The 28,000-nt window shown below is 35.8% G+C and overlaps 2 protein-coding genes across 4 annotated transcripts in view; both read right to left on the bottom strand.

The window, feature by feature from the left end:
* The window catches only part of LOC129741479 (piezo-type mechanosensitive ion channel component-like), a 35,162-nt gene extending 26,178 nt beyond the window's left edge, over positions 1-8,984 (bottom strand). Inside the window, exons 1-2 of the mRNA XM_055733219.1 lie at positions 8,944-8,984; positions 8,416-8,814 (exon numbers count right to left, since the gene is read on the bottom strand). Coding sequence (XP_055589194.1) covers positions 8,416-8,814; positions 8,944-8,984 — 440 coding nt within the window. The remainder of the gene's footprint in view (positions 1-8,415; positions 8,815-8,943) is intronic.
* Positions 1-28,000, bottom strand: part of LOC129749644 (piezo-type mechanosensitive ion channel component-like) — a 104,101-nt gene that overhangs the window by 9,246 nt on the left and 66,855 nt on the right. For 2 of the 3 annotated variants that reach the window (XM_055744671.1, XM_055744672.1), the window contains 3 exons: positions 17,820-17,968; positions 17,126-17,401; positions 8,944-9,414 (listed from right to left, as the gene is read on the bottom strand). In XM_055744671.1, coding sequence (XP_055600646.1) covers positions 9,079-9,414; positions 17,126-17,401; positions 17,820-17,968 — 761 coding nt within the window. In that variant the 3' untranslated portion in view covers positions 8,944-9,078. The remainder of the gene's footprint in view (positions 1-8,943; positions 9,415-17,125; positions 17,402-17,819; positions 17,969-28,000) is intronic. The other variant, XM_055744678.1, reaches the window with a different exon arrangement.

Here is a 28,000-nt window from a genome sequence, read left to right as displayed (position 1 = left end):
TTTTTGATAGATTTAGTTTTAAGTTTAGAAATAGTATTAATAAATATTTAAAAAAGATCATTAGAAGTTTCGTTGATTTTATTTTATATATTTATATAAGGAACGACCTTCGTTGGGGAAAGATATGAGAAGCTCTTTAGGGATTTTTAGGAGACTCTTTACCAACTGCTTCGAACCAAGCTAGGTTAGTGGTGCGAAACTTTTTGAGTCTTCTTTGAAAGCGTTTTATTTTTGCAATTCAAGCATAGATATATTTTTGATTTTTATATTTTTCTTAACTTAGTTACATGAGCGAAGTTATATAGAAGGTAAAAATTTTGAATTCAATTGCAAACTTAAACTCGCATATTTTTAGCCAAATTTGGAAGTTAAAGATACATATGATCATTTTGACAAAAGTTGACCATACATTTTTCAGGCTAAACATGAACATCTTTTTAATGATATAAATAAAAAAAATCCCAGAAATATGCTGTTGAAGCCAGACCAAATTAATGCATGAATGCTAAAAATTGTATTCCACGCCTTTGAAAACATAAATAAAGAACAAAAATGATCCTGCTGTACATTCTGAGCAAGTTTCAAAACCTTGAAAAATAAACCAGTATTGTATGCAACAAGTGCTTTATCAAATTTGTTTTTAAATTTTATTTAAGTTTATGTTTTGACACTGCAAAAATTTATTTTGCTCCAGGAGATGCGTTTCAATCAATATTATCATCTCTAAAAAATCTAATGATAAAGAAAAGCGTCAAAGCACGAATCCTTGATCAATCGAACTTTTAAAAAATCAGCGTTGTTTTCAATTTTAGTTTTAGTTTCATCAAATTTATTCACTTGCTGTTCAAAATTTTAAATAAATTGACATGAGAAAATCTTGACCAAATCATAAATTGCTTTAAAAAATCTCTTTGAACAAAAAAAAACCAAAAATACAAAGCTGCATTATATATTATCTCAATAAAATATCAACCAACATCACAACCATTTCATCAAAATAGTGAACCAATGCCTTTAAAAAATACAACCAGATAATTTAATATATTTGGTGGAAAATGCTCACGCTCAAAACCAATTAAAAACTAAAATTCGTTAATCAGAACTTGTAAAGAAATTCAGCATCAGGATTCAAAACTGAAAAGAAGTATTTCGAAATGGAGCCAGAGAGCCAGTAATAGGATATTTCACTATCAGGATTCGATTGCACGTGCTAATTCCACTTATACGATATATAAATTTGAATATTCATATTCATATTTCATATCTTTATTATTTTTCAATTGACAATGTGCTTGAAATTATGTTAGAAGCTTCGCACATTCTCAATGTTTGACGTTGTTTACTATGATACATATGTACATTTACTGATCTATTTTACATCCGTTTTACGTACCGTAATCCGGGGTAATATTGATCACTTTTTTCAATATTTTTCGATTATTTTTTCTGTTAAGAGGAATGTGGCATGTTTCATATTTTTAAAATCAGTACTGGACTCCAATGAACGCTAAACATGGTTGCAGAAATTTATAAGACCATTTTAAATTTGATTAAAAAATCGATTTCGTCTCTGTTTTCAATTTGATGCTTTGGGGTATCATTGATCAGTCTCTATTTTGACGGTTTTAACTAGTTTTCTTGATCATAAAGGATACAAAATACCTTCATAATATTTGCAAATGCTAGTTTTACAAATTTTATATTGCTTTTTAACGTTTTTTTTTTAATTTATAATTGAAAAAAATACTATTATGTTGCATACATTTAGGGGCAAAATTTAAAACAATCGCTAAATTGTTTGAGCTCTCAAATACAAATGAAATTTTACCTTAACACATTCCTCTAGGCCCTCCTACTATTACCATTTTAATTTTTTTCTTCAAAGTAATCCATTTGATAGGGTTTCTGTCCATTTGTTCAATACGGGCTTACTCTTGGAAAATGTCCTTATTTTTTAAATATCAAAAATTTATCACTAAAAGATTATTCAAATAGCACTATAACTATACATACACAAAGAAAAAAAATAGTTCTTTCACAATCAACAACCCGTTTGCTTCTAAACGCTTTCTGGTTTCATCAGGAGAGCTGTTTGTTTGCAAGCCTTGGAAAAAGTAGATAAATTTCAAATTTTGAAATTACACTTTTACTAACAGAAAAAATTTCAAATACAAAGCAAATTTTGTCTGTTTCATACTCAATTAATAGGCTTTCAAACGCAGAAAACAGTTTTCAAAAATTCATACTATAAACTGAGTTATTGATGATAATGTGCAAAAATTTATTGTTGGTCAAAGATGCCCCGGTGATCAAAGTTACCCCGTTTTACGGTACTATATTGTACAAAGAAAAGATGTAATATTAGGTCGCCTTTGAAACTCAAGTTATGTGCACGTTTTCGATGTAATATTGCAACACTTTTTTTGCTGTGCATACTTTAATATGCTCGGGACCTTACCAGAAGCAGACTTGGTATAGGATTCAAACGCTGGAATTTTTTAAAATAGGGTATTTCATAAGTTTTGTCATCCATCAGAAAGCATCTGTCCCATAGCCTCGTTACCGGCTTTACAGCTCACGAGCTCTGGAACTAGCAGAAAAATTGTTGTTTGAGGTAAGGTTTGAATGATTCATTACTGAGCAACACTTTTAGCTTATTGGAGAAATTTTTTTTGGACATTTCAGCGATCTACCCTTAGTTTTTTGCTTATTCAAAATTTAAAATGCTGGTGTGAGACTTGGCTTCCCTGATGACCTTTAACCGTAGTTGCCGATCATGTGCTTCACGCCAATGCTTTATTCGAACTTTTTGGACACTTTTGACAGTGTTTGCATACTTTTCCACTACTCACACGCAGTTGTTCTTGGAATAATCAACGGTTTTGTCAGCTATCACTTTGATAATGACGGATTTTGTAGAAAACTGTGCAAAATTATTTTCTCTTGCATCGTAAATATCTCAAAAACATGTAAATTTTAAATTTTGATAAAAATAGGTCGGATTTTTCACAGGCAGCAAAATGCTGTCAAAATTTTGAATGTCCGACTACCAGTGAACGAGCTGTTAGGAAAAAAAAGTGTCCCATTTATAAAAGAACTGAGCTTTAACATTCCTCGATCAGGTTTGATCAGCTCAATCTTGTATTGTAATACAACTTCTTTTCAGCTCAATTTTTAAGTAACTTAACAAACTTTCAAGTTGACCAAAAGTTTGCATAAATTGCTAAACAACTTCTAATCAGCTTAAAAACACTTTTGAAGCAGAACAAAAAAATCGGAAAAATTACTTTTTCGCTCCTTTATATGCCTTCTTCAGTCCGCTAATTTAGTTCAAATTAATCAACCATATTTGTGACTAACTCACATTTTTTACCAAGCCTCGAACCCAAGCTCACCGCTTTAAAATCGAGCTACATACTTGCTGCTCTAACATCTTATCATGAGTAGGCAACGATTTTACTTGATGTGATGATTTTCTTCAAAACGACTTTCCGGTTCTTAATCTCTACTTTATCCCAACTTTCAAGTTGTTAAAAAGTTCCCCCCGGATCTAAATGTGAACTTAATATTGTCGTTTCCCAAGTAATGACGTGTTTGTTTAGGCAAACATGCGTTGAAGTCCGAAACAAGCCTCTTAATCTACTTCAAAGTTCCTATATTGTGAAGTTGCTTTTGAACGCTCGTTGGAACTAATTAAAAACTTTCAAGTTTACAAAAGAGTACAATGAGATTTTTTAACGAACTTTTGAGCTGTACAAAAAAACTTGCAACCTTTTGATAGCTACTTGATGTTGAAAAAATTAGAAGTACGTAACAAGAAGATTGTTTTTCTTATACCAACTTTAAAGTTCTCAAAAAGTAGAAATAGTAACCAAAACAGTACTTTAAAGGTTTTTTGAGTTTTGCCAGAACTTGATAAAGGATGATTTTCAATGGACCTAGAAAAATCATTTTATAGCAAAAAATGTCCACAGAACTGGTGTACAGCTCTATGTGAAGTTCGGTACTTAAGTGATATCCGAACTTTTGGTTGCATGAGTCAAAAATGGTGTGGGTTTTAATCTCACAATCAGACGGATTTTTTTTTATTATTATCTTGTTTCTGGGATGAATAATCCAAAGGATGAAAATCCCATAAGATGTTTTTCTTGTGAATCAAAGCAATCGAAAGATTCCGGTAGTACCGTGGTTGAATTAAAAGGAATCTTTCGATTGCTTTGATTCAGTTGAATCATTCAACCAAGTAGGCTCATACCACAACAGAGTTTTTCTTGTGTCGCTTGAATGAAGTGGTCATGCATTGTTTTGTCAGAGAGCTTGAAACTTTATGCCAGTAGTGCTTTTCCAATCATACCATCTTTGGCGCAATGCACATATCAGCGCATTTTCGGCACATGCATGGTTAGCTCCAATAGGCATTTTCAACCCTTTCTTTGGGTGTAGTTCCAGATAATTATCATCGTAAATTTTCAATTTTTTTTCGGAACTTAACACTTTAGCCAGAATGTTTGATTGAAAATTATTTTTACCATAATTTTTGAAAATTTTGGATATTTTTGAAGGAATCTGCCTGAAATTTGCCACCAACCGTGGCCTAGAGGATAGCGTTTAAGTCTCCTAAGCCAGAAGTCATGAGATCGATTCTCGGTCACGGCATACATAGTACTCTTTCTGTGGGCTGCACAGTGGTCCAAAATGCGAAAAACGTGATCGTTGCTTATAACTTTTTTAGGTCACATTTTAGCATATCGGTGTCTTCGGAGAAGTTTGTCAGTAAAATCAGCACTATAATAAAAAACTATTATTTTTCTGATTAATCCCTCTACAAGTGAGATCAAATTTCTAACTTCTCTGTTATAGGTTTTAGCTCTTTGATGTCTTCGACAAACTTGTTAAAAATTAAATTTTCTACAACTTTGTCTCAGATGCCAAGTTTCTAAAATAATTATTATTATTGTATTATTAGTACAGGTTATTGTGTGTTCAATTGAAATAGATAACCTCTACAAGCTGGAGATGCTACTAATACAAATGCGCTTCCAAACCTTTGCTTCTGACAGCGCGCAGGGAAAAGCTAGAAGAAAACACACGTACCTAGTAGAATGCGATGTATGTGCTTTCATAGAAATCGTTGTTTTTAATGCAAACATGGAAAAGTAAAAATGAAGTATCTCGCTTGGATACTAGTGGATACTGACGATTGTACCTGCATCTTGTAGACGAAATCTTCGAATTTATTTTGCATCTGAAGCGGGCTGCCCGATGTTGCCCGGTGTTTGTAAAATAAGGCGTGAAAAAGCCCTATTTTCGGTAATTTTTTTAACATAGCTCTGCACTATCACATTTTACAAACTTGAAATGTTCAACAAAGTGGTGTATTTTAGTAAGACAAACAACTTTGTGGAACATTTTATTAAACTTAAAATTTACTGAAAAAAGTTATTATTAAAAAACTGATTTTTAGAGGTTAAGTTTCCTATTTGGCCGATATCTCGGATAATAATTATTTTCGAAACTTGGCATCTGAGACAAAGTTGTAGAAAATTTAATTTTTAACAAGTTTGTCGAAGACATCAAAGAGCTAAAACCTATAACAGAGAAGTTAGAAATTTGATAGAAAATAATAGTTTTTTATTATAGTGCTGATTTTACTGACAAACTTCTCCGAAGACACCGATATGCTAAAATGTGACCTAAAAAAGTTATAAGCAACGATCACGTTTTTCGCATTTTGGACCACTGTGGGCTGGTGGTGTTAGCATTAGTACGATGCTAGCCATAAAACCCTTGAAAGATGAACGCTTTAGTCTTAAGTAGAATTTAAAGAAATATGAAGTTTCACTGAGATCCTGTACAAGTGTGTGTTCGTTTTTTTTTTTTTTATTTAAACCAAAAAATGTAAAATTTGAAGTTCTTAGGAAAAATTATTAACGAAAACTTGAAAATTTTATTTAGCAAAGCAAATCTTTAAAAAATATTCTAGACCCCCGATCGATTTTTATCCTGGACTTATTGCATTGAATAGGGGAGAGTCTCCTCTATAATATGGCCAATTATCAAAGATGCCTGTTTTTCTTTCTTTTTAAAAGTAAAAAAAAAGAAACCGTGCTTAAAAAACTTGTTTCAAGGTATTATTGCGTTCGGAGGATCGAAATTTTATTAACTTTCATATATAAATTCTTGCTCAATCCAATTGTTTGGAATCAGATTAATTAATCATGTTTTTGCCGACAAATTTGCACGAAAATAGAGTATTTCCTGAGACAGATCGTGGTAGGGTTACTTTTTGTTTTTGTTTTGAAAAATTTAAACACCAACTGGTTGCCATTTTGACCTTTGCATAAGCACTGTTCAATGCTTTCTTTGAAAACTTCTTAAATTCAAATCATTAACATACCTTCATGTCTTAACTAGTAATGAATTTCGAATTAATTAAATAAAGAATTAATATTCTCCTCAGCAAGGTGCGCTTGCAAAATCACTACAACTGCATTACCAATTTTATTTCGTTACTATCTGGTCATTGAACATGCGGAATATTGTTATTATGTTTACCATACCACGAAATGCCGAGAAAATGTAAATATGAGAAATCAGCTGTTCGTTTGACGAGTGGGGAAATTCCTTATTTATGATTCGGCAGGGCATTTGCAGCTGTGGCAAAAAAAAAACGAAAGTTTTCGTTACAAATAAGAAAATGACGTTGGAACTATACCAAAAGAGTGTATCCAAAACGAATTTTGTCGTTCATACGATCCCACGACCATCCAGTAATGTTTTGGCCAGATTTGGCATGCTGTCGTTACAGCAAAGTCGTTCAAGAATGATATGCAGAGAAAGGGGTTCAGTTTGTTCCAAAAAAAACTTAACCCACTAAACTTCCTACAGTCCCGCCCTATTTAAAAAATACGGGGTAATCATGATCCTTAATCAGATGAAAACCTTGTGGAATAAAATACCTAAAACGATGAACTCTTGGTGTGCACCGCCTAATGGGCCATGTTACTGGAAAAATTCGAAAAATTCTTCCTTCGAAACCCTGTCGAATAATTTTATCCGTATTTTTTCTTAAGAGTATGAAGAAAACGCTACATTTGTATAAAACAAGATCTTGAATTCAATAGTAATTAACTGAAATACAGGCAATTGTTTTTGTTCAGATTCTATCTGAAGTAAGCTTTAAAGCCAAAATTCAAGATGTTCGAAACAAAAATTCCAGAACATAAACTTATTAAACGCATTTTGAATCAAATCAACAAAATGAATGTAAACTCAGGCAAAGCTCTTAGGAATGAAATCTTAAAATTTTTAAGCCTAATCCGTTGAAAGAGGTTGAGGACCTATGTCCTATGATTTATAAAGTAGCAAATTTACAATTTTATTTTTTTTGGCTTATGCACACACTGTTGCCAACTGTTCTCCATGAAAAAACATGGATTAAAGGGTTGAAAATGTACAAGTTGATCAACTATTAGAAACAAATAATAAGCTTTCAGCACAACGAATAGCATAAATTGCGAAGAAACTTTAGATTAGCTAAGCATCGAAATTCACGATAAATAATCGAGTAACCCATTCAAAATTGAAAGTAACATAATGAAAACAGAATAGAGAATGAAAAAAAAAATCTTTTTGGAAGCCATTCTAGATTCTAAAAAGTTACAATCATTGTGTGGTTTAGAATTAGGCATTCTTTTGCGAGGATGTTCTCTTTCTTTTTAGGCGGCTATTGCATGATTTTTTTTTGGATAATGTGCTTTTCTTCATGTTCGTTCCCATTTTATATTCATGAACTGGCGGATGCGGTTGACATGTCACAAAGAATGCTATTTGAGGAGCTTTTGTTACTTTTATGTTTCATAGAAGGCTATTAAAAGTCCTATTCGTAACTTTCATGTTGTATATTAGAGTAATGCGGTTGACTTGTAACATATCAAACAATTTAATTTATGGTCCATTTCGTAACTTTCATTTCCGCATTCGAGCAAATCCGGTGGCAATTCGCTTTGGAAGCTTTGTTCAGCAGATTTCAAACTTTGGAGGTTTGCATTTAAGTAGATATAAGACTTTTGGTTTCTTGGTTTAGCATTTAATTATGTACTAAAAAAAATTAACATAATAAAGCTAGCTTAAAGAAACCTCAAGCCTTGGAAAATTATCAGAATAAATCAAATACAGTTGATCAGCTACTTACATTCAAACGTTACATAAATCAAAAATAGAAATCGATCATTTAAAACACGCTATGTGAAACTACTACACAACTACATTCTCTACACCATATTTACTAAATTTTACCACAATGAGCTTCACAGCCACTTATAAATTTGATTTCGGGGTTAGTAAAATCGATAGCGTGCTCGGCAAAGAGATGATGCCATGAGAGAGTGCATTAGAGTTTACAAAACCATTTACCCTTGTTCCGGGATGTACTGCTCGATATGAGTTTCGGCTTGTGATGAAGTCTGTTCTTGACTACGTGTGGTGGTGGTGCTAGTGATGCCGCCAATTTGGGGCGAATAGGTCAGCGACGATTGGGATGATTGTTTGTGTAGTGGTAACGGATGTTGCGGCGACTGTTCTGGTTCATGAGCGTGTTCTGGTTGATGGGGCAAATGTCGTTTCGGCACCGGTGATGGCACCGATTGCTGTGCCTGTTGTTGTCCGGCCAAGGCAGCTACTACCGGATGAGGCAGTGAAGCTCTACTACTGTGAATCGAACTACGGGACAGGGCTATTCTACTGGGGATTGGGGTTCCAGCGCGGGACCTTAAACTAATTGTACTAGCACCAGAACGAGAACCTGAATGCACACTACGAGAACGACGGCAAGTTATACATTGAACAGCACAAGCGACATGAATTATTATTATAATTATTTACAAACAATTTCATTTAATACTTTAATGACACTATTAAGGTATCGCTAACGATTTAACTTACCTTCCCGATCGTAGAGAGCCTTGAATCGGTGTCCATACCATACTAGACCCGGTTCGCATCCCTGCTCCAAATCCAGGTGTTTCCTAAAGAAATAGAAGTTGGTCAAAAAAAGCATTCTCAAAATTTATGAGTAACTCATGCCTTCAAAATTTTCTTCTCTTTGGCCAACACTTTCATAACGTATCGGTAGCTGCGGGAAACCCGATGAAGACGCAGTGTAAGCGATCCAAGAGCTCCCGCCAAGAAAGCTGTCACCAGATTCAAACCGGAGAAGGATAGTTTGGATTTCTTGGGTTCCTCCTCCTCTTCCTGTTCTTCGGTTTCGTGCTCTTCTTCGTCGTCATCGCTGATCAGCCGAGCTTCCTCATCGGTGGAAGATTGTGCACGCGGTTGCTTCTTGCTGGTGCTAGGCTTCTGGCCATCCGCTTGGTCGGTGTCTTCCGCAGGTTTTCTTTTGTTACCTCCAGAATCCTGATTAAGATTCAAACATACTTAGTTGTAGTGGCTTTCCTGAAGTTAGAATTGGAGCAATGCGGTTTAATGTTTAAGCAACATATAATCAAAGCAAAAATGGAGTTCATTTTCGTTTTTGATGAGTTTTATATAGTAGGTAGTGCAATGCATCTGATCACCATAGATCGAAAGAGAAAAAAGACGTTCCAGCAGTGTGCACTAAGAAGCAAAGCTGTGCTTAACCGTACTATACCTAATACCACGTTCAACTTATTTGATACAAATTGATAGTTTTGCATGAGAATGGAAAATATACACTGTTGCAAATTTTATGAACCAGCACTGCAGGTTCAGATAAAAACCTTTTTCTTGCACGCACAAGGTCTGTTCGAAAATACAGTATCCGGGACGAACCTTCCTATTACCCCATTCTTCTCAACGTGTGCTGTAACAATCTTCCTTACCTAAAGACTGAAAAGCTCGTGCACATGCATGCATGTGCCGACTCAGGAGCTCAGATTTATTCTTCAATATTTGATAGTCAGGCGGAAATTCAAAAATCCACGTGAGACTTTCCAACAGACCATTTCAGTACGGAGATCTGCTAGTTGCCTGCTTTAATTTAGAGGTCCAAATTTCTTGCTTACAATTTGACTATTACATTTATTGATTCGGCTAAAGAGTTTCTTAAATTGTAAACATGAAGGCCGACCTGCTGGACGAACCGACACGAAACCTTCCTGCCCACGTTCAGAATCGAAATTTTGGTTTGCGTTTGAATAAACACCTTTTTTTGCCATTATGGAATCGATGCGTTTTTTTTTTCAACTCAGCTCACAGCTAGGTCCTCTAGGTCCCTTCGATCAATTTTACCGCATTAATAATGGTCAAACAGGTAAATTTTAATTCTAACCGTGCCCAAAAATTTGTTGTCTATACTTTTCTTGATTAAAAGCTATCTAAATAACACAGTGACAGGTAGTCACAAAATTATCTTCATGTTTACATTACATTCCTAGCTACCTTTACTGAACACTGCCTATTACATTTGCCACTCCGCTATGGTACTTCATGGAAGTCACCTCGGACCGCTTCTGTTTATTATATTCATAAATGACTGCAACGCCGAAGAGCTGAAGTTTATTCGAAAGGTGTAAAATATCATACTGCCTACAATTAAAAGCTGACGTCGCTAGGCTAGAATTTTGGTGTCGCTTTAACGGAATAAAGGCGAACGCACAATTTTCCCGTGTGTTTGGATAACGTTCCGCTTTTAAGCCTACCTTTATTCTGATACCTGTCTAGTCGTCGTTAACTACTCAGAGCAAACTATGCTACTTTCTCGAATCAGTTCAAGATAGTTTGGTAAAGTACAATCTACGAAGTTTTTTGGGCTATACTTGCCCTGTCCTGATAAGTTCGGATACACTTGCAAAACGCTGTATCGAACTGCAGCAAACTGCACTTTTCTTATAAATCTAGCATTAACACATCCACAAAGCGACACATGGAATGGTAGAAGTAAAAATTTCGACTTTTTTTCGGTTGAATTTATTGATTTGAAGATATTGTTTACACATTATCCGGAATCATATTCCGAACTAGATATGCTTGTCACATTCTTAGCTGATTGGCTAATAATGTGCATCGAAATTCATGCAAATGGTCAATAGCAGCTTCTCGACAGCCTAATATGTAATAAGTGTAGACTTGGAGTAATTATAACATTTTCATTTTGGTACTTTCCAAATCGGAACTCAATTTTATAAAATATGTGCACTTGCAGATCAAGCAATTTTTTTTAAAGTAATAGTGATGAATAAGACAGTGAAAATAAGACATTAAATGTAAGTATGTACGTTAGGGTGGCAACTGATGTACGGAAAAAATGTCATGATCGAATTATGAAAACAGCTCATATACATTTTGTTGAATTTCCCAAAAAACTGACCAGTGCTAAGTTTCAGCTCAATTGGACTTGATCTGGGGTGCCTCAAAAGCCATCAATATTTCGTCAAAAATAGACTTGAAAATTTAAAAAATTACCAATGGGGGGGCCAAAGGAATTTTAGAAAATCGAAATTTTAATGATGATGCCAAATAACTTAGAAATTCATGAAATATAATTTTTAGCCAAAGTTCGACTTTCTGAGCCGGTTTTCCGAAAAACGGCCAGTTTTTGTAATAACGGCTACGTTCCAGAAAGTCGATTTCAACCTACACTTTTTTTCGAGTTAACACCAGATCTCGATGATTCATGCATTTCTTAGTCAATTGGCATTAAAATTAAAATTTTGATTTTCCGATTTTCCTTCGGTCCCCCTCCCTCTTTGGTGCAATTTTTAGAATTTTGAATTCGATTTTTGAAAAAAAAATTTTTTTTTAGACATCGCCAGTTTTTGACGTTTTATGATTTTTTAAGTCATTTGGCATTAAAATTAAAATTCCTTTTTTCCGATTTTCTTTGGTCCCCTTTTAGTGATTTTTGAGGGACAAAAAATTGAAACTTTAAGGGCTCTGAGGCATCTCTGAATCAAATCCGATCGAGCTGAAATTTTTCAGCTGATGCGCTGATGCGGCGATGCCTAGCCGCTGAAATCCGAACTGTCGACGAGAATCTTGACTGGGACCAGGTGAAGACGCTGGCCCCGGATCGTCAACAGTGTAAGTAAGTGAAGTTTTTCACAAGTCAGGTTTTTGGGGTAATCTACAAAATGTATATGGTCAGTTTTCGAAATTCGACATAGCCCATCCTGCTGCCATTCTTATGTACGTATTAAAAAGCAATAATATGTTAAAAGAAATAAGCGAAAAATAATGATGGCTTTTTGATATGAGGAGTAGGATAAGTCTAAATTTACGATTTTTTGTATCAAATGGGGTGGTTGAGTATTGCAAGATAAAAAAAATAAATTCAAACTAATCTGTTAGAAACTACACCTTCGTCCTATAGTAGGTAAATAGTAATAGCACTGTTGATGTTTTTGAAGCTACAGTACCGATCATTAATATAAGTAGTTAAAGAAATAGTACTTTGTACTTCCATAATAGCACTCTCAGATGATACTTTTATTTAGATATATACAATACATACAAGGACTGTATTCAAAAAATATGCAACACTTTCATTTTTAGATAACTTTCAAGTGGATAGAAGAAAATTGATGAAATTTTCAGTTATACTACCTAGTAATATAATGTTTACATGTGTAAAATTTTGTGGCGATCTGTCAACTAATTATTGAGATAGTGTCTAATGGAAAAATATATTCACTGAAATGTTTGGGCAACATATGCGCCACTTAGAGTGTCCATTTCCCGGCCATTTTCCCTTTCCCGGGAATCGGGAAATCTGGTGGCCTGTTTCCCGGGAATTCCCGGGATCCCGGGAAATATTAAAAAACATGTAAAATATATGCACTTCGACTCAAATATACATAGCTTATCGAACTTTTCGTGTATACAAGCCCATAATTTGTTTAAAATGTACTCTTCATAATGTTTTTAACTTATTTTAATCAACAAGTTAAACTGTTTTCAACCATGATATTTAAAAACAGTCTAAAGAACTATAAAATAACCTGAATAAGTCAAATGAAGAATTCATCCATGCAGTTAGGGGTTGATTAAAAAATATGTTTTTATTTGTTTGATTATTCCAACCATTTTTCGTTTTTCTAAACACATATTTTCTCTTCATATAAAAAACTATCTGGCTTATCTGGCTTTCAAAGCCAAAGGGAAACAAGTGCACGAATGTTACTTTCGAGAATCAGTCTACCTGCTACGCAATTTTTCATATATTTTTCGAACTTTTGTGGGGTTTCGTTCAATGAATACGGTGTGGAAATACATATAATCTTTTTAAACTTACCTATTCGAATATAAAAAAATGTACCAAATGGCTGCAAAATCCCTACTGCCACAGGAATCGGCATATTCTCAATCAGTTTTGTATGACTACATTTTCAAAAAGAACATCTTCCAGGCTTTTCCAGAGAAAAAATGTCATACATGTCGGGAATTCCCGGGAAGGAAACTACGATTCCCGGGAATCGGGAACTCCCGAATTTTTCAAATTCCCGGGAATTCCCGCCCGGGAAATCCCGGGACGGACACTCTATGCGCCACTATATTGGGCACTACCTTTTTCCTAAATCAAGGCTATTTTTGTTGACTTTCTTCAATTCCTGAAGCTTGACTTTCAAAATAACCAACCAAAACAGAGTTTTTGATTGAGAAACCTTCAAAAAAGCTATGGAAGAAAAACGGTCGCTTTTGTAGGCATTTTTCGGTATATTTGGCGGGTTAATATATGTACCACTTATCGATTCGCATCTTCGATGGATCGTCAGTCAAATGTAGTAGGTACTGGGTATTTTTTTTTTAATTTTTCTTCTCGTTCTTCCGCGGAATATTCAGACGTGTCTTTTCAATTGAAAATTTCTGACAAGAGATCCGTCAGACGCTTAATTTCGTATCGATTTACTTCCCGATTTTTTTTTTTAATTTTGCCCCGCCAACGGATCTGCCATTTTACGCACGATTGACCCACCGTATTATGTTTGTTTTATCGCTGGAAAGCTTTTTTTATCTTTAAGACACGATGTTAGGTATGTTTTTTGTGTGTTGGGCGAATCTGACAGATAAATTGCCCTGATTTACCATTTTTCAAATTGAAAGGTTTGGATGGCGCTTTGTCAAACACCTCACTTCCAATACCTTCATGAAATTAATTCACAAATGAAAGTGTTGCATTTTTTTCGAATACAGAGTCCTTATGTATCGGTTTGTTATCTCGGGGCTTGTGATATAGCTCAGTAGGCAAGTCAGTTACTTCCTGAGACGATGTCCGTAAGTTCGAGCCCAAGAGTAAACATCGATCACAGCTATACCGGATGAGTTTTTTCAATTACTGTCTGCCATTCGGCGGAAGGCCGATAGGCCGAAAGATGTTAGGCCGAAAGTCGCCAGGCCGAATGGGTTAAATTTTTAGGACAATTAGGACAATAGGTCGAATGGGATATTAGGCCGAAGGTTATTTGGCCGAATATTATTTGGCCAAATGGATGTTACACCAAATGGTCATTTGGCTGAATGGTTGCAAGACCGAATGGTGGTAAGGCCGCAAGGTCGTAAAGCCGAATGTTCGCAAGGTCGAATGGATGCTAGGCCGAATGGTCGTCGGGCCAAATAATCGTAAGGGCGAATGGATGCTAGGCTGGATTTGACCGTTCGGCTTTGCGAACATTGCAAACATCGTCCATTCAGTCTAATGACTATTCGGCCTAATGACCATTCGTGCTTATGAACATTCGGCCTATCGTCCATTCGGCCTAACAGCCATTCGACCTAGCGACCATTCGGTTTCATGATCATTCTGCCTAGCATGCAGACAAGTGTAAAAGATTTCTTATTGACCTAGCAACCATTCATGGCGATCATTCTGCTAAATGACATTTCGGCCCAACATCCATTCGGCCTTACGACCTTCCGGCCTTTCGACCTTTCGGTCTAATTACCATTCGGCCTAGCATCCATTCGGCCTTACCACCATTCGGCCTTGCGTCCATTCGCCCTTATGGCCTTGGGCCTTATGAACATTCGGCCAAATGACCATTCGCCTTAGTGACCATTCGACCTTATTACCATTCGGCCTAATGACCATTCGGCCGAACATTCTTTCGGCCTTGCGTCCTTTCGGCCTAACAGCCTTCGGCTGGATAACCGTCGGCCGAACAACCCATTTTAATACCATCCCTAAAATTATATCCAATTTTTGAAGCTTAATAACTTTTTAACTTAACTTTTATCGAAATTCGATCTTAAAGTGAAATATTTATCATAGTTTAAGCTTCAAGAAGCTCCGTAGTTAATAGAAATCGGCTCAAAGGGACCAAAGTTGTTGATGAAAAACTGGTTTTTTATGATCCTCCCGAACAAAATGTCTCAAAATTCCACACAAACTTCAGGCTCGTTGAGCGACTCCTTGCCGTAGTCCAATCTGGCACAAATTTGGCATGAGACTTTGTATCAGGCCTAGGATAAATTTTAACCTGCAGCACATAACTTTTACAAATGTGGAGTCATTTGGGGCACTCTAATATACATATAACCAATTCATTTCAATTTAATCACTATATGTTTAGTAGTACCATCAACTAGTACCAGTAATATCAATTTCAGTAATTACCTTTCTAAGTGATTGTTATCAATTATCATTAAAACAATAAAAAACCATTATGAGAAACGTAGAAAGCATCAAAAATACTAGTTTTCTATTACAAAAACCATAATTAAAATTGGTTTCAACGAAAGTAAATTTGGAAAACATGATTTACTTAATCATCCAAATCAGTTTAGGACTATGGGGCATTTTGAGCCGCTTTTTTTTATTCATAACATCTTTTTAAAATAAGATAAAACAAAAATTAGAAATAGCGTGGTTTTCTAGGTTTTTAACGTATCATTTGGAGCTGAAAAAATTTCTCTCAAGTTGTGGCGGTTTTAAAAAAAAAAGAAATTTAGATTGGATTTTCAAAAATTGTGTGGAATTGTGGGCCACCAAATAGAAACTTGCCAAATAACATGCAAAGTTTATGAGTTTTTTTTTAAACAATAATTTCATAATCCACTTAGGTATATCAAAGCATTTTCAGGTGAAGAAATGATAAATAGAGTTCTGCACGTGAGAATAATTTAAAAAATTAATGTCAATCAAGTAATCAATGTCAACATAAGAATGTCAAAGTCGTAAATGTTGCATGACATTATTGCACTCCCCTCGAATCACACACTCGTGCAGCTTTTTTATTTGATTTTTTGGATGCGTAGGTGAGAATTTCAAGAACAATTTAAAAAATGAAATCTTTGTAGGTACGAAAAAAATGTCCCAGCAATCAATATGTGGATCTTTCAACTTGGTCATGATGACATTGTAAGTTTATATCGCTGACCAAAACTTAGTATCGCATGACATAGACATTCAAGGCACTAGCAAAGTCGACTGACATTGGCTGTCTGACACTGACCATTTGCAGCTCCGGATAAAGTATTTTTCATAATTCTTTATTTGGCATAAGAAAATCTCACTAACATGATACCCCAAAAGCTTTTATTTGAAAATTGGTTTAAAGGTACATACAATGCGTACACAGACCAAAAACATTTGGGAAAAATGGTTACAAAGAGCGACAATGATAACAGTTGGATTGAGATTTTTATCTCAACACCCATCCTATATAGTAAGGTGGCCCACGATACTTCACTCTCCTCGATTTTTTACGAATAAGTATCTATATAATATGAAGCTTTCAGAGTTCACAGATCATGCATTCGCTTGTCGTCAAATTCTTATATATTCATGAACGGTACTGTATATTACTATTTAGAATAAAAAAAATCAAATATTCAAACCAAAACGACTCCAAAAAGACAGGCTTAAATATGAATACCACTAGTCAATGATGTGGATTATGTGAATCAAAACTACAAAGCCAAACATTACGGGGGACTCAAATCCATCGGAATCCGTAGCGCGCTAAACATGAAGGGGTTATTCTAGAACACTGATGAATGATTTGGTGTGATGGATGGAATTGATGTAAGTTTATTCAAGAATGAAAACTGGGTGCAAACCCACCCATTTGATGTACTTGGTATAAGGTATACAAACAGAATGAGCAACGACAGAAAGTGAGTAAACAAACAACCGAAAAACAAAACTCACGAAATGAGTGTGACGTGGTGGAAGTGGTTCGGAGATGGCAGAACGGTCCGGAGCCACTACGATACCGGTCCGGGTAGAGGTTGCTTCCGGATCGGAACGGTCGTCGTGATCGCGATTGAATGAGGCGCGTCGAAGCATTCCAGGCGAAGAGCTGCACCTCGGCGGATATGAGTGGGCCAGGCCACTTTCGGTCGTAGGAGACGAAAACTCACCCCCTTCTTCCGTCGGATCCTGGTCCGGGTCCAGTTCGTTGGTTTCCTTGATCTTAGCTATCAACTACTCAACACACCGTTACGCACCATACACGCGCGACCCGGTTGATAAGTGGGTGGTAAGTGGTGGATGGTGAGTTCAAAACCCAAGGATTCAGATGAACCATTTTTGGAGAATGGACGGACAATTTTGGTGGGGGGACAGTAATAGTGGAGTGGGGGTGTAATTTGAACCATTTGGGATTTAGAACAGTTCATTAAGTTTAAAATGCGAAACCGTGCAGGTGAGCATAGGTGATATTGAATGTTGTTGTGTTGATTTGGATGGAAATTCAAAGTTCCAATAAAAAAAGGTTGCATTAATTTAAAACGAAATCAAAACATTTGGACTTAAAACCCAAAACGGATAAATCATCAACTATAACTGCTAAATAATTCAGCGCTTGTAATATCCTCAAGCTAGGAGCAGAAACAAAATTTACCTTTCCTAGTGTTAGATGCCGTCTGCTCAAGCGTCGTTCCGCCGAACTTTTCTTGTCGAATTCTTCGTCCGAATCCCGTGGTTGCATCAGATCCAGCTCGAACTCATGCTCGGTATCCTCGAACATGTAATAATCGCCGGAACGAATCGCTAGAATGGAAAAACGTTAATCCCAATTAGTTCAACTGTAGCCGGACATTTTTTTTTTGTATACCACACCAAATCTGTAATAAGAGAAAAGAAACATTTGATATCAAAGATTATTCGGTGTACGAGACAACAGTGTATTCTATGGTGCGAACACAACATCGACTTTTTGCATGAGTGCTGGAAAAATGATGACTTGCTTTGAAGGATAAAAGTGCTGTAAGAGGTTGAAGCTGTTCACCTATTTGACTAAATGTTTAGTATTTTGCATAAAAAAGTAGGACCAGTTTGCTTAAACTTTATGAAATAGATAAATATTTCTGAAAATTGATTAAATTAGGTAAATTTCATAATAATAAATTTACTTTGTGTAAACATTTCACAATTTTTCTTAAAATGTGCTCAATTGTAAAAACTTTTTCTGTATACATTACTATTATTATCAATACATTTTTAAGGTTTTACCCCATTTACCCAAAAACCATTGCCCAGAATGAAAAATCAAATTTCCCAGAATGCACCAATTACCAGAATTTTTTTTCCCAGAGTGAACCATTTCCCAGAAAAAAAAAAATTACCAGAATGAACCAATTCCCAGAAAATTTTTCGCCAGAAATGCCATTTCCCAGAAAATTTAATATATTTATCCAACCTGAAATTCAAAAAATTCAAATAGATTTTTTTCCACAAAAATTGGGTTCCCATAATAGGGGAAAACTGTACAAGACGCACCAGCTAAGCATAATTGCTATTTACAGCGATACCAATCATTTAAGAACCAAATTGAAAGTTGACGGCGATTCAGGGGTCAGATTTACGTATTATCGAAAAGAAAAAAATATGATAAAAACACGATTTTGACTATATTTTTGTAAAAAACTAAAACAGCCAGAAAACAAACCGCGGGGTAAAACGCCAAAGCTAGTGGACAGAACGCACCAAACATGAAGGGTGGTATGAAATGGAACAACGATTATACGGAATGTAATTATTGAAACATCAAATGTTTGATTACATGGTCATCGTATTTTTGTAAACTAACCATCCTTTGGCTAAAAATCATTTAGTGTTGCTAAACTCTACGAAAATTTTGCTTTTCAAAATACACTTGTTAATATCCTTATATATAAAACGCCTTCAAGTAGGCAACGAAATTCAATTTTTTTGACTGATATGGTGATATCGTAGCAAACATGGCGGCCGATAATTTTTTTTCGAGTCGAATATTGATGCACAGTTTTAACTCGAACAATTAAATGCACAATAATTATGCATTGTTATCGTAATTTGGGAGTCAGCAAATAAAAAGAATGGCATTTTGTTTTGATATTCGGGTTTTCTCAAAAGTTAACAGCATTCAAAATTTGAGCGTTAAACACGTGGTCTTGTGGGCATTCTGCCCCAATTATCATCTGAACGATTTTTGATAAAATTTTGTAGGAAGTTAATAAAATACAACAAAAATTTTATAGTCTCCCGAAAGAGCACATGCGTGGATAAACGATAAGCTGTAGTTTTATAAGATTGCGCAGGCTGTTTTACCATAAAACCTTATATGTTACTGATGAAAAATAACAAGTTTCACGCTGATTTCATTAATTCTTCTGTTTCTAAGAACTGAAGTAGTTTTTGTGAACTTCTCATCTTTCGAATGATGAAAAAGCTTGTTTGCTACAATATAAATGAAGAAAAACATCATTTGAAGCCGTTGGTTAGTGTATATTTGAGAAATAATGGCATCGGCCATCTTACCCCGCTGGTGCGTTTTGTACAGTTTTACCCTACTATTCTTTTGCGGCAAAGCCGCAACTAACGAGGATGAAGGGGCCGAGGCGGCACAAAGCCGCCGAAGCTCCCAAATCCGAGGTGGCCGCCGACCTGCCGTCAGAAGCGGCGGCCCTAATACATTGGTCTTGGTCAGCCGGGGCTTCCTAGGTCTGCACTGAAAATCGAAAATACCCAAACTTGAGAACTGCCACCCGCCAAACCTAAATTCTAGATTGACAACTTAAGTTTGTGAAAAAATCACAGATTGCCAATACGCCAAACTTGTCCTTCAAGCGGAGAACTGTTTTTTTGGGGGGGTTTTGTTGTAAGCGCATCTGATTCTGTTACCTCCATCGTGGCAGATTTAGGTTTGGGGGGTAAGTTCGAAGCGAAGAACTGTTTTTTTGGGGGATAACTTTTATTACCGCTTCATTCGCAGAAAGTCTCGCATATACGGTGATGTAGCTGCCTCTCTCAACAACTCTCCGGTGGTCCAGCGGTTAGCATCCTGAGATGGTAATCGCAGAGCCATTGCAGGTATGGGTGTGATTCCCGTACCTGAAGTAATTATTTTTATTTTTATTTCCATTTTATTGCGGTATCAGATTTTGGGGGATGAGTTCTCCTTTAAGAGCTTAACTTTGGGTTATGCCTCCAAAAGCCAAACCTGCAGGGAGAGAGTTTCATTCGGGTTGGCGGGGAAAGTTCTCAAGTTTGGGTATTTTCGAGGTTCAGTGTGCAACGTCTTTCAAGTTCGAACGCGGAGCCTGAGGAGTCGGATACCAAAACGGTTTTTTAAAGGACCATGGTTAGCATTTAATCAATTAAAGTACCCAAACCATAAACAAGCACAATATTGGTTCTAAAATTAATTTAGTTGGAAAATTTCAAACCTTTCGTTTCATTTAAAAAATCGTTTAAAAAAAATAAATTTTGAATAATATGAAATTTACAAGAATTCATAAAAAAAAAACAAATAAAAATACTAGAGGAAAAAATCTGAGATTTGTGCCATTCTGGGAAATGTTCCATTCTGGGGAAAAAAATTCTGGGAAATGGTGCATTCTGGGAATTATTTCAATATGCCCAGAAAATCAAAAAACTATTGAATAGTTCCGAACTAACGAAATTATTTTCCATACAGGGTGCGCCATCTGGATGTGTTCGATTTCAACATCGAATAACTCCTCAGTTTTCAGCCCTCCAGTTTCATGGTAGCTGGGCAACAAGTTGAGAAAGTGGAGTAACGCCTGATGGTGGTACCAGGAAAGACATCGAAACCCGGATCAGAAAGGCCCGATTTGCGTTTGCGAGTCTCCGAAACATCTGGCGGTCACGCCAGATCTCTCTACGAACAAAAATCCGAATCTTCAACTCAAACGTCAAATCCGTATTGCTGTACGGGTGCGAAACTTGGTGCACATATGCGGTGACGACGCGAAAACTGCAAGTATTTGTAAACCGCTGCCTGCGGAACATCATCCGCGCTTGGTGGCTTGGCAACTGGATCTCGAATGAGGAACTACATCGCCGGTGTCATCAAAGGGCCCTAGAAATCGAGATTCGGGAACGTAAGTGAAGATGGATTGGGCACACGGTGCGAACAGATGAAAACGAGATTTGCAGAGAGGCACTTGACTGGAATCCAGAAGGTCATCGAAGAAGAGGCAGGCCCAGAAACTCGTGGCGGCGAAGCCTAGCCGCTGAAATCCGAACTGTCGACGAGAATCTTGACTGGGACCAGGTGAAGACGCTGGCTCCGGATCGTCAACAGTGGAGGTCTTTTACAACGGCCCTATGCACCGGAGGATCGGCGCGGGATCATTAAGTAAGTAAGTAAGTTTCAGCCGATTTCGACACATAAGCACAGTTTTGAAAAGTCATTTAGTGCAGCATTTTTAACGATGATTCCATGCTTTAATTCGGAAACGATTGTTCAGTTGCTTATAAAAAAAATCGTTGTCTCATAAAATGGTGATTTAAACTCATTTTTTCGTTCTCCGGATACGACGATACCACACTTTTTTCTGTTGGCATATAAAAAAATTTTAAATTTACGCCAACAAACCCAAGAGCATTGACAAACTTTACAATGTAAGCCAGGCTGTAATGCTGGCCAAAGATTTTAAACTGCGTAGAGATATTTTGCATTCTTTTCTAGTCTAGTTGGAGTCTCCAATCGTCTGATTACAAACCAGACACGCTAGCCTTTAGGCTAAACGACTACCCTGAGAAGCATGGTAGGTCGGCTAGTCGGCTTCTTCCAAACGATAAAGAGCCGAGAGAAAACAACTCTGTTTTCAGTTCGGCTTCCAAACAGGGTGCCAATGTGCCTGATTCTCAGGATTTGCCTGATTATTGGAGGCTCAAAAGAAATTGGCAACTCTGCTTCCAAGTGTAATGGCGTATTTTTTTTTGATTCCGGATTTGGCTCTGGAACCGTCCGAATAAAAAAGCATCTTTCGGGTTTCGAGTTATTCCATACGTAGGTGTGCGTGAGAACGAGCGCAATGTTTACATGCAGCTGTCATTTTGTTCTCCCTTCTGGATTTGTTCACTCGGTTCTTCACATCCGGATTGCCTTATTTCGTGTCCGGATTGCACATGGACATCAGGTAGTACGATTTTGCTTGGCTGAGAGGTTCAAAATCGCGGCAATAATAATTTTCCCGTTCATTATTTCAACTGTTTTGCTTCCAGCCAAAAACAGCTGTTTAATGTTTTGACAACAACGTTGAGAGTATTGGTGAACTTCTCGCAAAACTGACTTTCTTCTCAGGGCGACTCCGTCCGGTTTTCGAGCGAACCTAGGTTGCCTCTCGAGCAATAAATGAGCACGATGACAGCAGTTAGAGCGAACCTAGGTTGCCTCTGGATTGCCTCCAGGTGAAAAAAAATACGGTATAATTCTCTTTCGCTGATCATGCTCCACTCGTTATCCGAGTTTAAACAAGCCGTAAGCATAGGAAGAGAATTCTAGCCAAGAGCGCCCTAGTGTTTCAGTCACCTCAGTGTAAATGAAAAAAAAAAATAATTAAAAATAACAACAATTTCTTCCCCGCTGTCAGCGGTGCCACATTCAATTCTTTACTCTCATTGAAAAACAAAATTCACCGACAAAATTTTGTTGTACTGTGGATACCATTTATGTTTTCATGATTTCAATATTCAAAATTAATTAATTACCTAAAAACGGTCTTGAAATCCGAAAGCTACTTTCAACTGTATTACTATTTCTCATAATTGGCGACTTTCACATGAATCTGAATTCTGCCTTTTTCTTAATGAAATGTTCAATCGATATGGTTTCTATATCAATACGCTTTTTCTGTTCTTTTTTTTAAATGGTGAAATCTGTACAAATCTTCACCAAATCCTTAAAATCTGCCTTCTGTGCGGACAGAATCTATTAAAAAAAATTAAAAAGAATTAATGCGTGGTTGAATCAACCTGACGGTAAGGTTGAAAGGATGAACTATCCAACGTTTAATCATTGGATTCTGTTAATCTCCGACCACCTCCTTCCCAATTCAACTGACTCAATTTCTGAAATCTTGGAAACTTAGCTTCGGTTCAAAACTTATCTATGATTTTTTGAAGAATTTTTAAGTAACGTTTAAAGGAAATTTTCTGCTGAACAACGTTTTCGAAGGCCGTAACGTCGTATCTTATAAGACCAAAAAGTTGTTAGTTGTTTAATAGGGGTATGTCTTTTGGCATTGAAAATTTACCAAATCAACTGAGATCACTACTTGTGCCTAGCGAGGTATTGCATGATAACTTTTCAAGTAAAACTTCGATAGGCACAAGCGATGATGTCAGTTGAATTGATTGATTTTCAACGCCAAAAGACATACCTTCATTCAGAGCCGTAGGGAGAACTGCCTCATGAGGAGGGGTTTTGATGACAATTTTTTGCCTATAACTTTTTTTTAAAAATGTATGAATAAATAATAGTAAAAAATTGTGGAAGTGTAAAAGTAAATCTCATGATTTGGGTTAAATTTCTTTAATATTATTAGTTATTAATTTTAAGTCACTACTTTCGAAAATAAGTCCTAAAAGTGGTCAGTTTTTTTAAGCTTTAAAAAACAAATGAGGGATCTTGAAGGTTACAGAAAAACTTGTTTTAGGTTCTAGAGTGTCCTACCCGGGATTTCCCGGTCGGGAATTCCCGGGAATTAGAAAAATTCCCGAATTCTCGAATCCCGGGAAACGCTTAAAAATCCCGGGGAATTCCGAAGCCAGTAAAATGTGCTCAAGTACTTCAAATTTACACGATCTAAATTGGAAAAAATGAATCAAATTGAGCAAGGAAATTGATAGTTCTGCCACTGACCATACTGACTGGACACTCAATTTCGTTTGATGGATGATTTTTCCAAAAGTACGAAATATCGATCCCAGATCAATGCGCCGATTTGAAGAAATGCTATCCCAGTTAGAAAGTGGCACCCAACTTAAATAAAAGGCTATTTCAACGATAAAATCAGGCTAAACAGTTAAATTTTTCTTACATGGCATATTTTTGTCAAATTTTGAAGGTTCGCAATACCGACGGTTGGTGGACCTGCAATATTTGACAACAAAAATTAACCAGAAAATGGTCGAACTTTTGTTCTAGGAATCATGTCAGTGTGATCTACATATTTTTCTTTTCTAAAATCTGGTCAATATATTGAATTTGATTAGAAAAAAATGTTTTTTCAATCGAAAACTTAGTGTAAAAGTGAAAAACGACAAACAGACTTTAAAACCAAACAATTCCAATAATGACGGGTAAGAATCTGGAAATTCTATTTAACACTCATCATTTAGAACTTTCGTTTCGGATACTGTTGACAATAGCAAAATAAACAACAAAAAATTGATATACTATTAAACAAATGGACAATTTTCTGGAAATTTACAATATTTGATGAATAACCTGAAGTCTAGCTAACTAACTTTATCGATAGTTAGAAATCTTTCTCAAATTATTGCAGCTGAAATCGGACCAGGATCTTTGGTTTGCTTATTAATTTTTTTTAAGTTTGAAATGTTTTTCAATACTAGGTACTACATTAAAATTTAAAAATACTATATTGATAAGAATTCGTATGCAGTAGATGTTAAGTAGGGTTAAGATCTTCATGTTGAAATCTTCATTTTCTATTTTTCCCGGGATCCCGGGAATTCCCGGGAAAAGAATCGTCAGATTTCCCGATTCCCGGGAACGCTAAAATCGCCGGGAAATGGACACTCTAGGTCGAACCCAGATTAATTTTCAACTCTTTCAAACTCGATAAATTTAGATTTAAGTTTAAATCTTTGTTTTTGAAGTAGAAACAATATTAATACTGTCAAACAACTAACTAATGAAAATATATATCCAGCTGAATTTTCCTGAACCTGAAGATAAAGTTAATTTATCAGCAATAAATTATCATCATTAAAATCCTGGGAAAAAATTAATATTAAAATTCAGATTTTGCAAAAAATTGTAAATGAGTTCAGATCTCATTTTAAAATAGTGGTTTTCACATTGGTCACCTTCTTTTGGAAAATATTGAACTTTAATTCTAACTATGAAATCTGTATTTCAAACCTGAATAATAAAAATGGATTTCTAATTTGAAATCGATTTCTGAATCTGTATTCCAAAAAAAAAACACCAATAATTATGAACAGAACAGACAGAATCCTTAACCAGAAATCTTTTATTTGAGTTTTGAATCTTCGATTTTATATATGAAATTTTTTCCTTAATTATTTATTAGTAATTCAACCAGTGAATCTGGATGAAAATTCCGATGGATGAAACTCTGATGTATCAATTCTAGATCACCATAATGGAACTTTTTAAGTTTAAATTCTGCATAGGAATGAACAGTAAAAATTTCAAATTCAAGTCTAAAAAATGCTTATTTTAAATATTTTCTTTTAATGTTCCGGAATGATGAGTTTCAAACATAAAAAGTTAATCTGGTTTTAGTTTTAAATGTAAAACTGAGATTCGAATCAGAATTTTGTCCCAATGATAAACCGAACTGAAAATCAAAAATAATAAACTGGATAAAGATTTCACAATCCGGCTACAGAATTTGTTGCCTGTGGCCGGATTGTGAAATCTGTAGATTTCAAAAATCGAATCAGAACATGAGAATTGATTTAAACCTAAGCTTACTACATGTTTTTCCGCACTTATCCGGGCAGGGCAGATCCGGGCTATTTTATCTAAAAACCTTGCAAAATCCTGACATTTCAAAATTTGCAACCCAAAATCTGGTAAATCATCAATTTAATCATGAAGAAAAAAAAATCGAAAAGTTGTTTTTTTTTATGTCATTAAAAATTGTCAGCCACTTTTTTTGGGTTGTACTCCATTTACCCGAAAACCATTGCCCAGAATGAAAAATCCCCAGAATTCCAATCGCCAGAAAGAACCATTCCCCAGATTTTTTTTCCACAGACGAACTATTCTCCAGAAAAATTTTCGCCATAATGTACCATTTCCCAGAAATTTTTTCACCAGAATGAACCATGTACCAGAAATTTTTTCGCCAGAAGAACCATTTCCCAGAAAATTGAAAACATTTATCCTTACTAGAAATTATTTAAAAAAAAAAGAATTGTTACGAAAAAAAATGGGGTTTCATAACTTTATTCTTTTGCGGCAAAGCCGCAACCAACGAGGATGAAGGGGCTGAGGCGGCACAAAGCCGCCGAAGCTCCCAAATCCGAGGAGGCCGCCGACACGCCGTCGGAAGCGGCGGCCCTAAGACATTGGTCTAGGTCTGCCGGGGCTTCCTAGGTCTGCGTGAAAGCTAGGGGTGATCCCTTAGCCCCGTCCGCCACGCGACAGCGTGAAGGACAAATCGTCTTTCAAGTTCGAACGCGCAGCGTGAGGAGTCGAATACCAAAACGGTTTTTTAAAGGACCATGGTAAGCATTGAATCAATTAAAGTACCCAAACCATAAACAAAGCACAGTATTGGTTTTAAAATAAATTTCGTTGGAAAATTTCAAAGTCGTAGTTTCATTTAAAAAATCATTTTGAAAAAAATAATTTCGAATCATATGAAATATTCAAGAATTCATTAGAAAAAAAAAAACAAATAAAAATACTAGGGGAAAAAATCTGGGATTTGTGCCATTCTGGTAAATGTTTAATTCTGGCGAAAAAAATTCTGGGAAATGATCCATTCTGGGTAAAAAATGTCTGGTAAATGGTGCATTCTGGTGAATTTTTTTCTGGGAAATGGTTCATTCTGGGGTTTGATTTCGGGTATTTGTCATTCTGGGAAACATTCATCCTGGGCAATGGTTTTCGGGTAAATGGGATACAATCCTTTTTTTGGGTAATCATTGTTAAAAAAATTGTTTTGGACGCAAAATACATAATTGTTATCACGCAATTTAAATTTTCTTTACTTTTGCAAATAAAGTTAAAATATTTGGGCAAAATCTGGGCAATCAGGCAACCTTAGTAAGTCTAATCTTATTGCAAATTCGATATTCGAGACTAAGCACTGTTTCAAAATTCTACACCAACTTCTTTCGTGAATAACTTTTGATAGCGTTTTTCGAGTGCAGTCTTTAAATGACTATCAACAAGTGAGAATTTTTTTTAAATCGATAGTAGAATTGTCGACCTGGGATAATTATGTTAGGTTTTGGCCTTAGCTATGAGTCGAGTTAATCGTTCAGCAAAATTTTATTAAGAATCAATAAGTTCGAAGAAGAACATTTAACAGCTTCTAACTTTTTTGGTTAATAAGATACGAAGTTATGGTCTTCGACAAAGTTGTTCAGCGAAAAGTTTTTCTTGGAGAATTAAATAATTGGCACAAAACCCATTATCAGGCTTGATTCCACAGAAGAAACGAAATTTAGGTTGATTTTTTGGAACAAAATATTAAGTTTTCCTATGGAAACATAAAAGTTCAAATTTACTCATGTAAACGTTACTTGAAAATTTAGCGAAAAATTATGTATCGGGGTTTTAGAAACTCAAAAATGACCCTAATTCGACTCAGTATGATAACCAGAACTAGATAATCTTTTTTTTTTTTTCGTATGACGCGTCCACACTAGGCAACATGAACTGCGATTTTTGTTATGAGACGAACTTTGTTGTCTGTTGTTGTTGTTGGAAACCTGAGACAGTCTCAGTGTCTCCCGAATAAAATGAGAGACGCTGAGACTGTTTCGAGACGAACCGTCTCCTAGTGTGGACTAGGCTTGAGACCAAGGGATTGCAGTGGAGAGAGAATTCTTTGCATTTGG

The sequence above is a fragment of the Uranotaenia lowii genome, chromosome 2, assembly GCF_029784155.1.
Source record: "Uranotaenia lowii strain MFRU-FL chromosome 2, ASM2978415v1, whole genome shotgun sequence".
NCBI lineage: Eukaryota > Metazoa > Arthropoda > Insecta > Diptera > Culicidae > Uranotaenia > Uranotaenia lowii.
The sequence above is the reverse complement of the archived record's forward strand: the minus strand, read 5'-3'. Positions and strand labels throughout refer to the sequence as shown.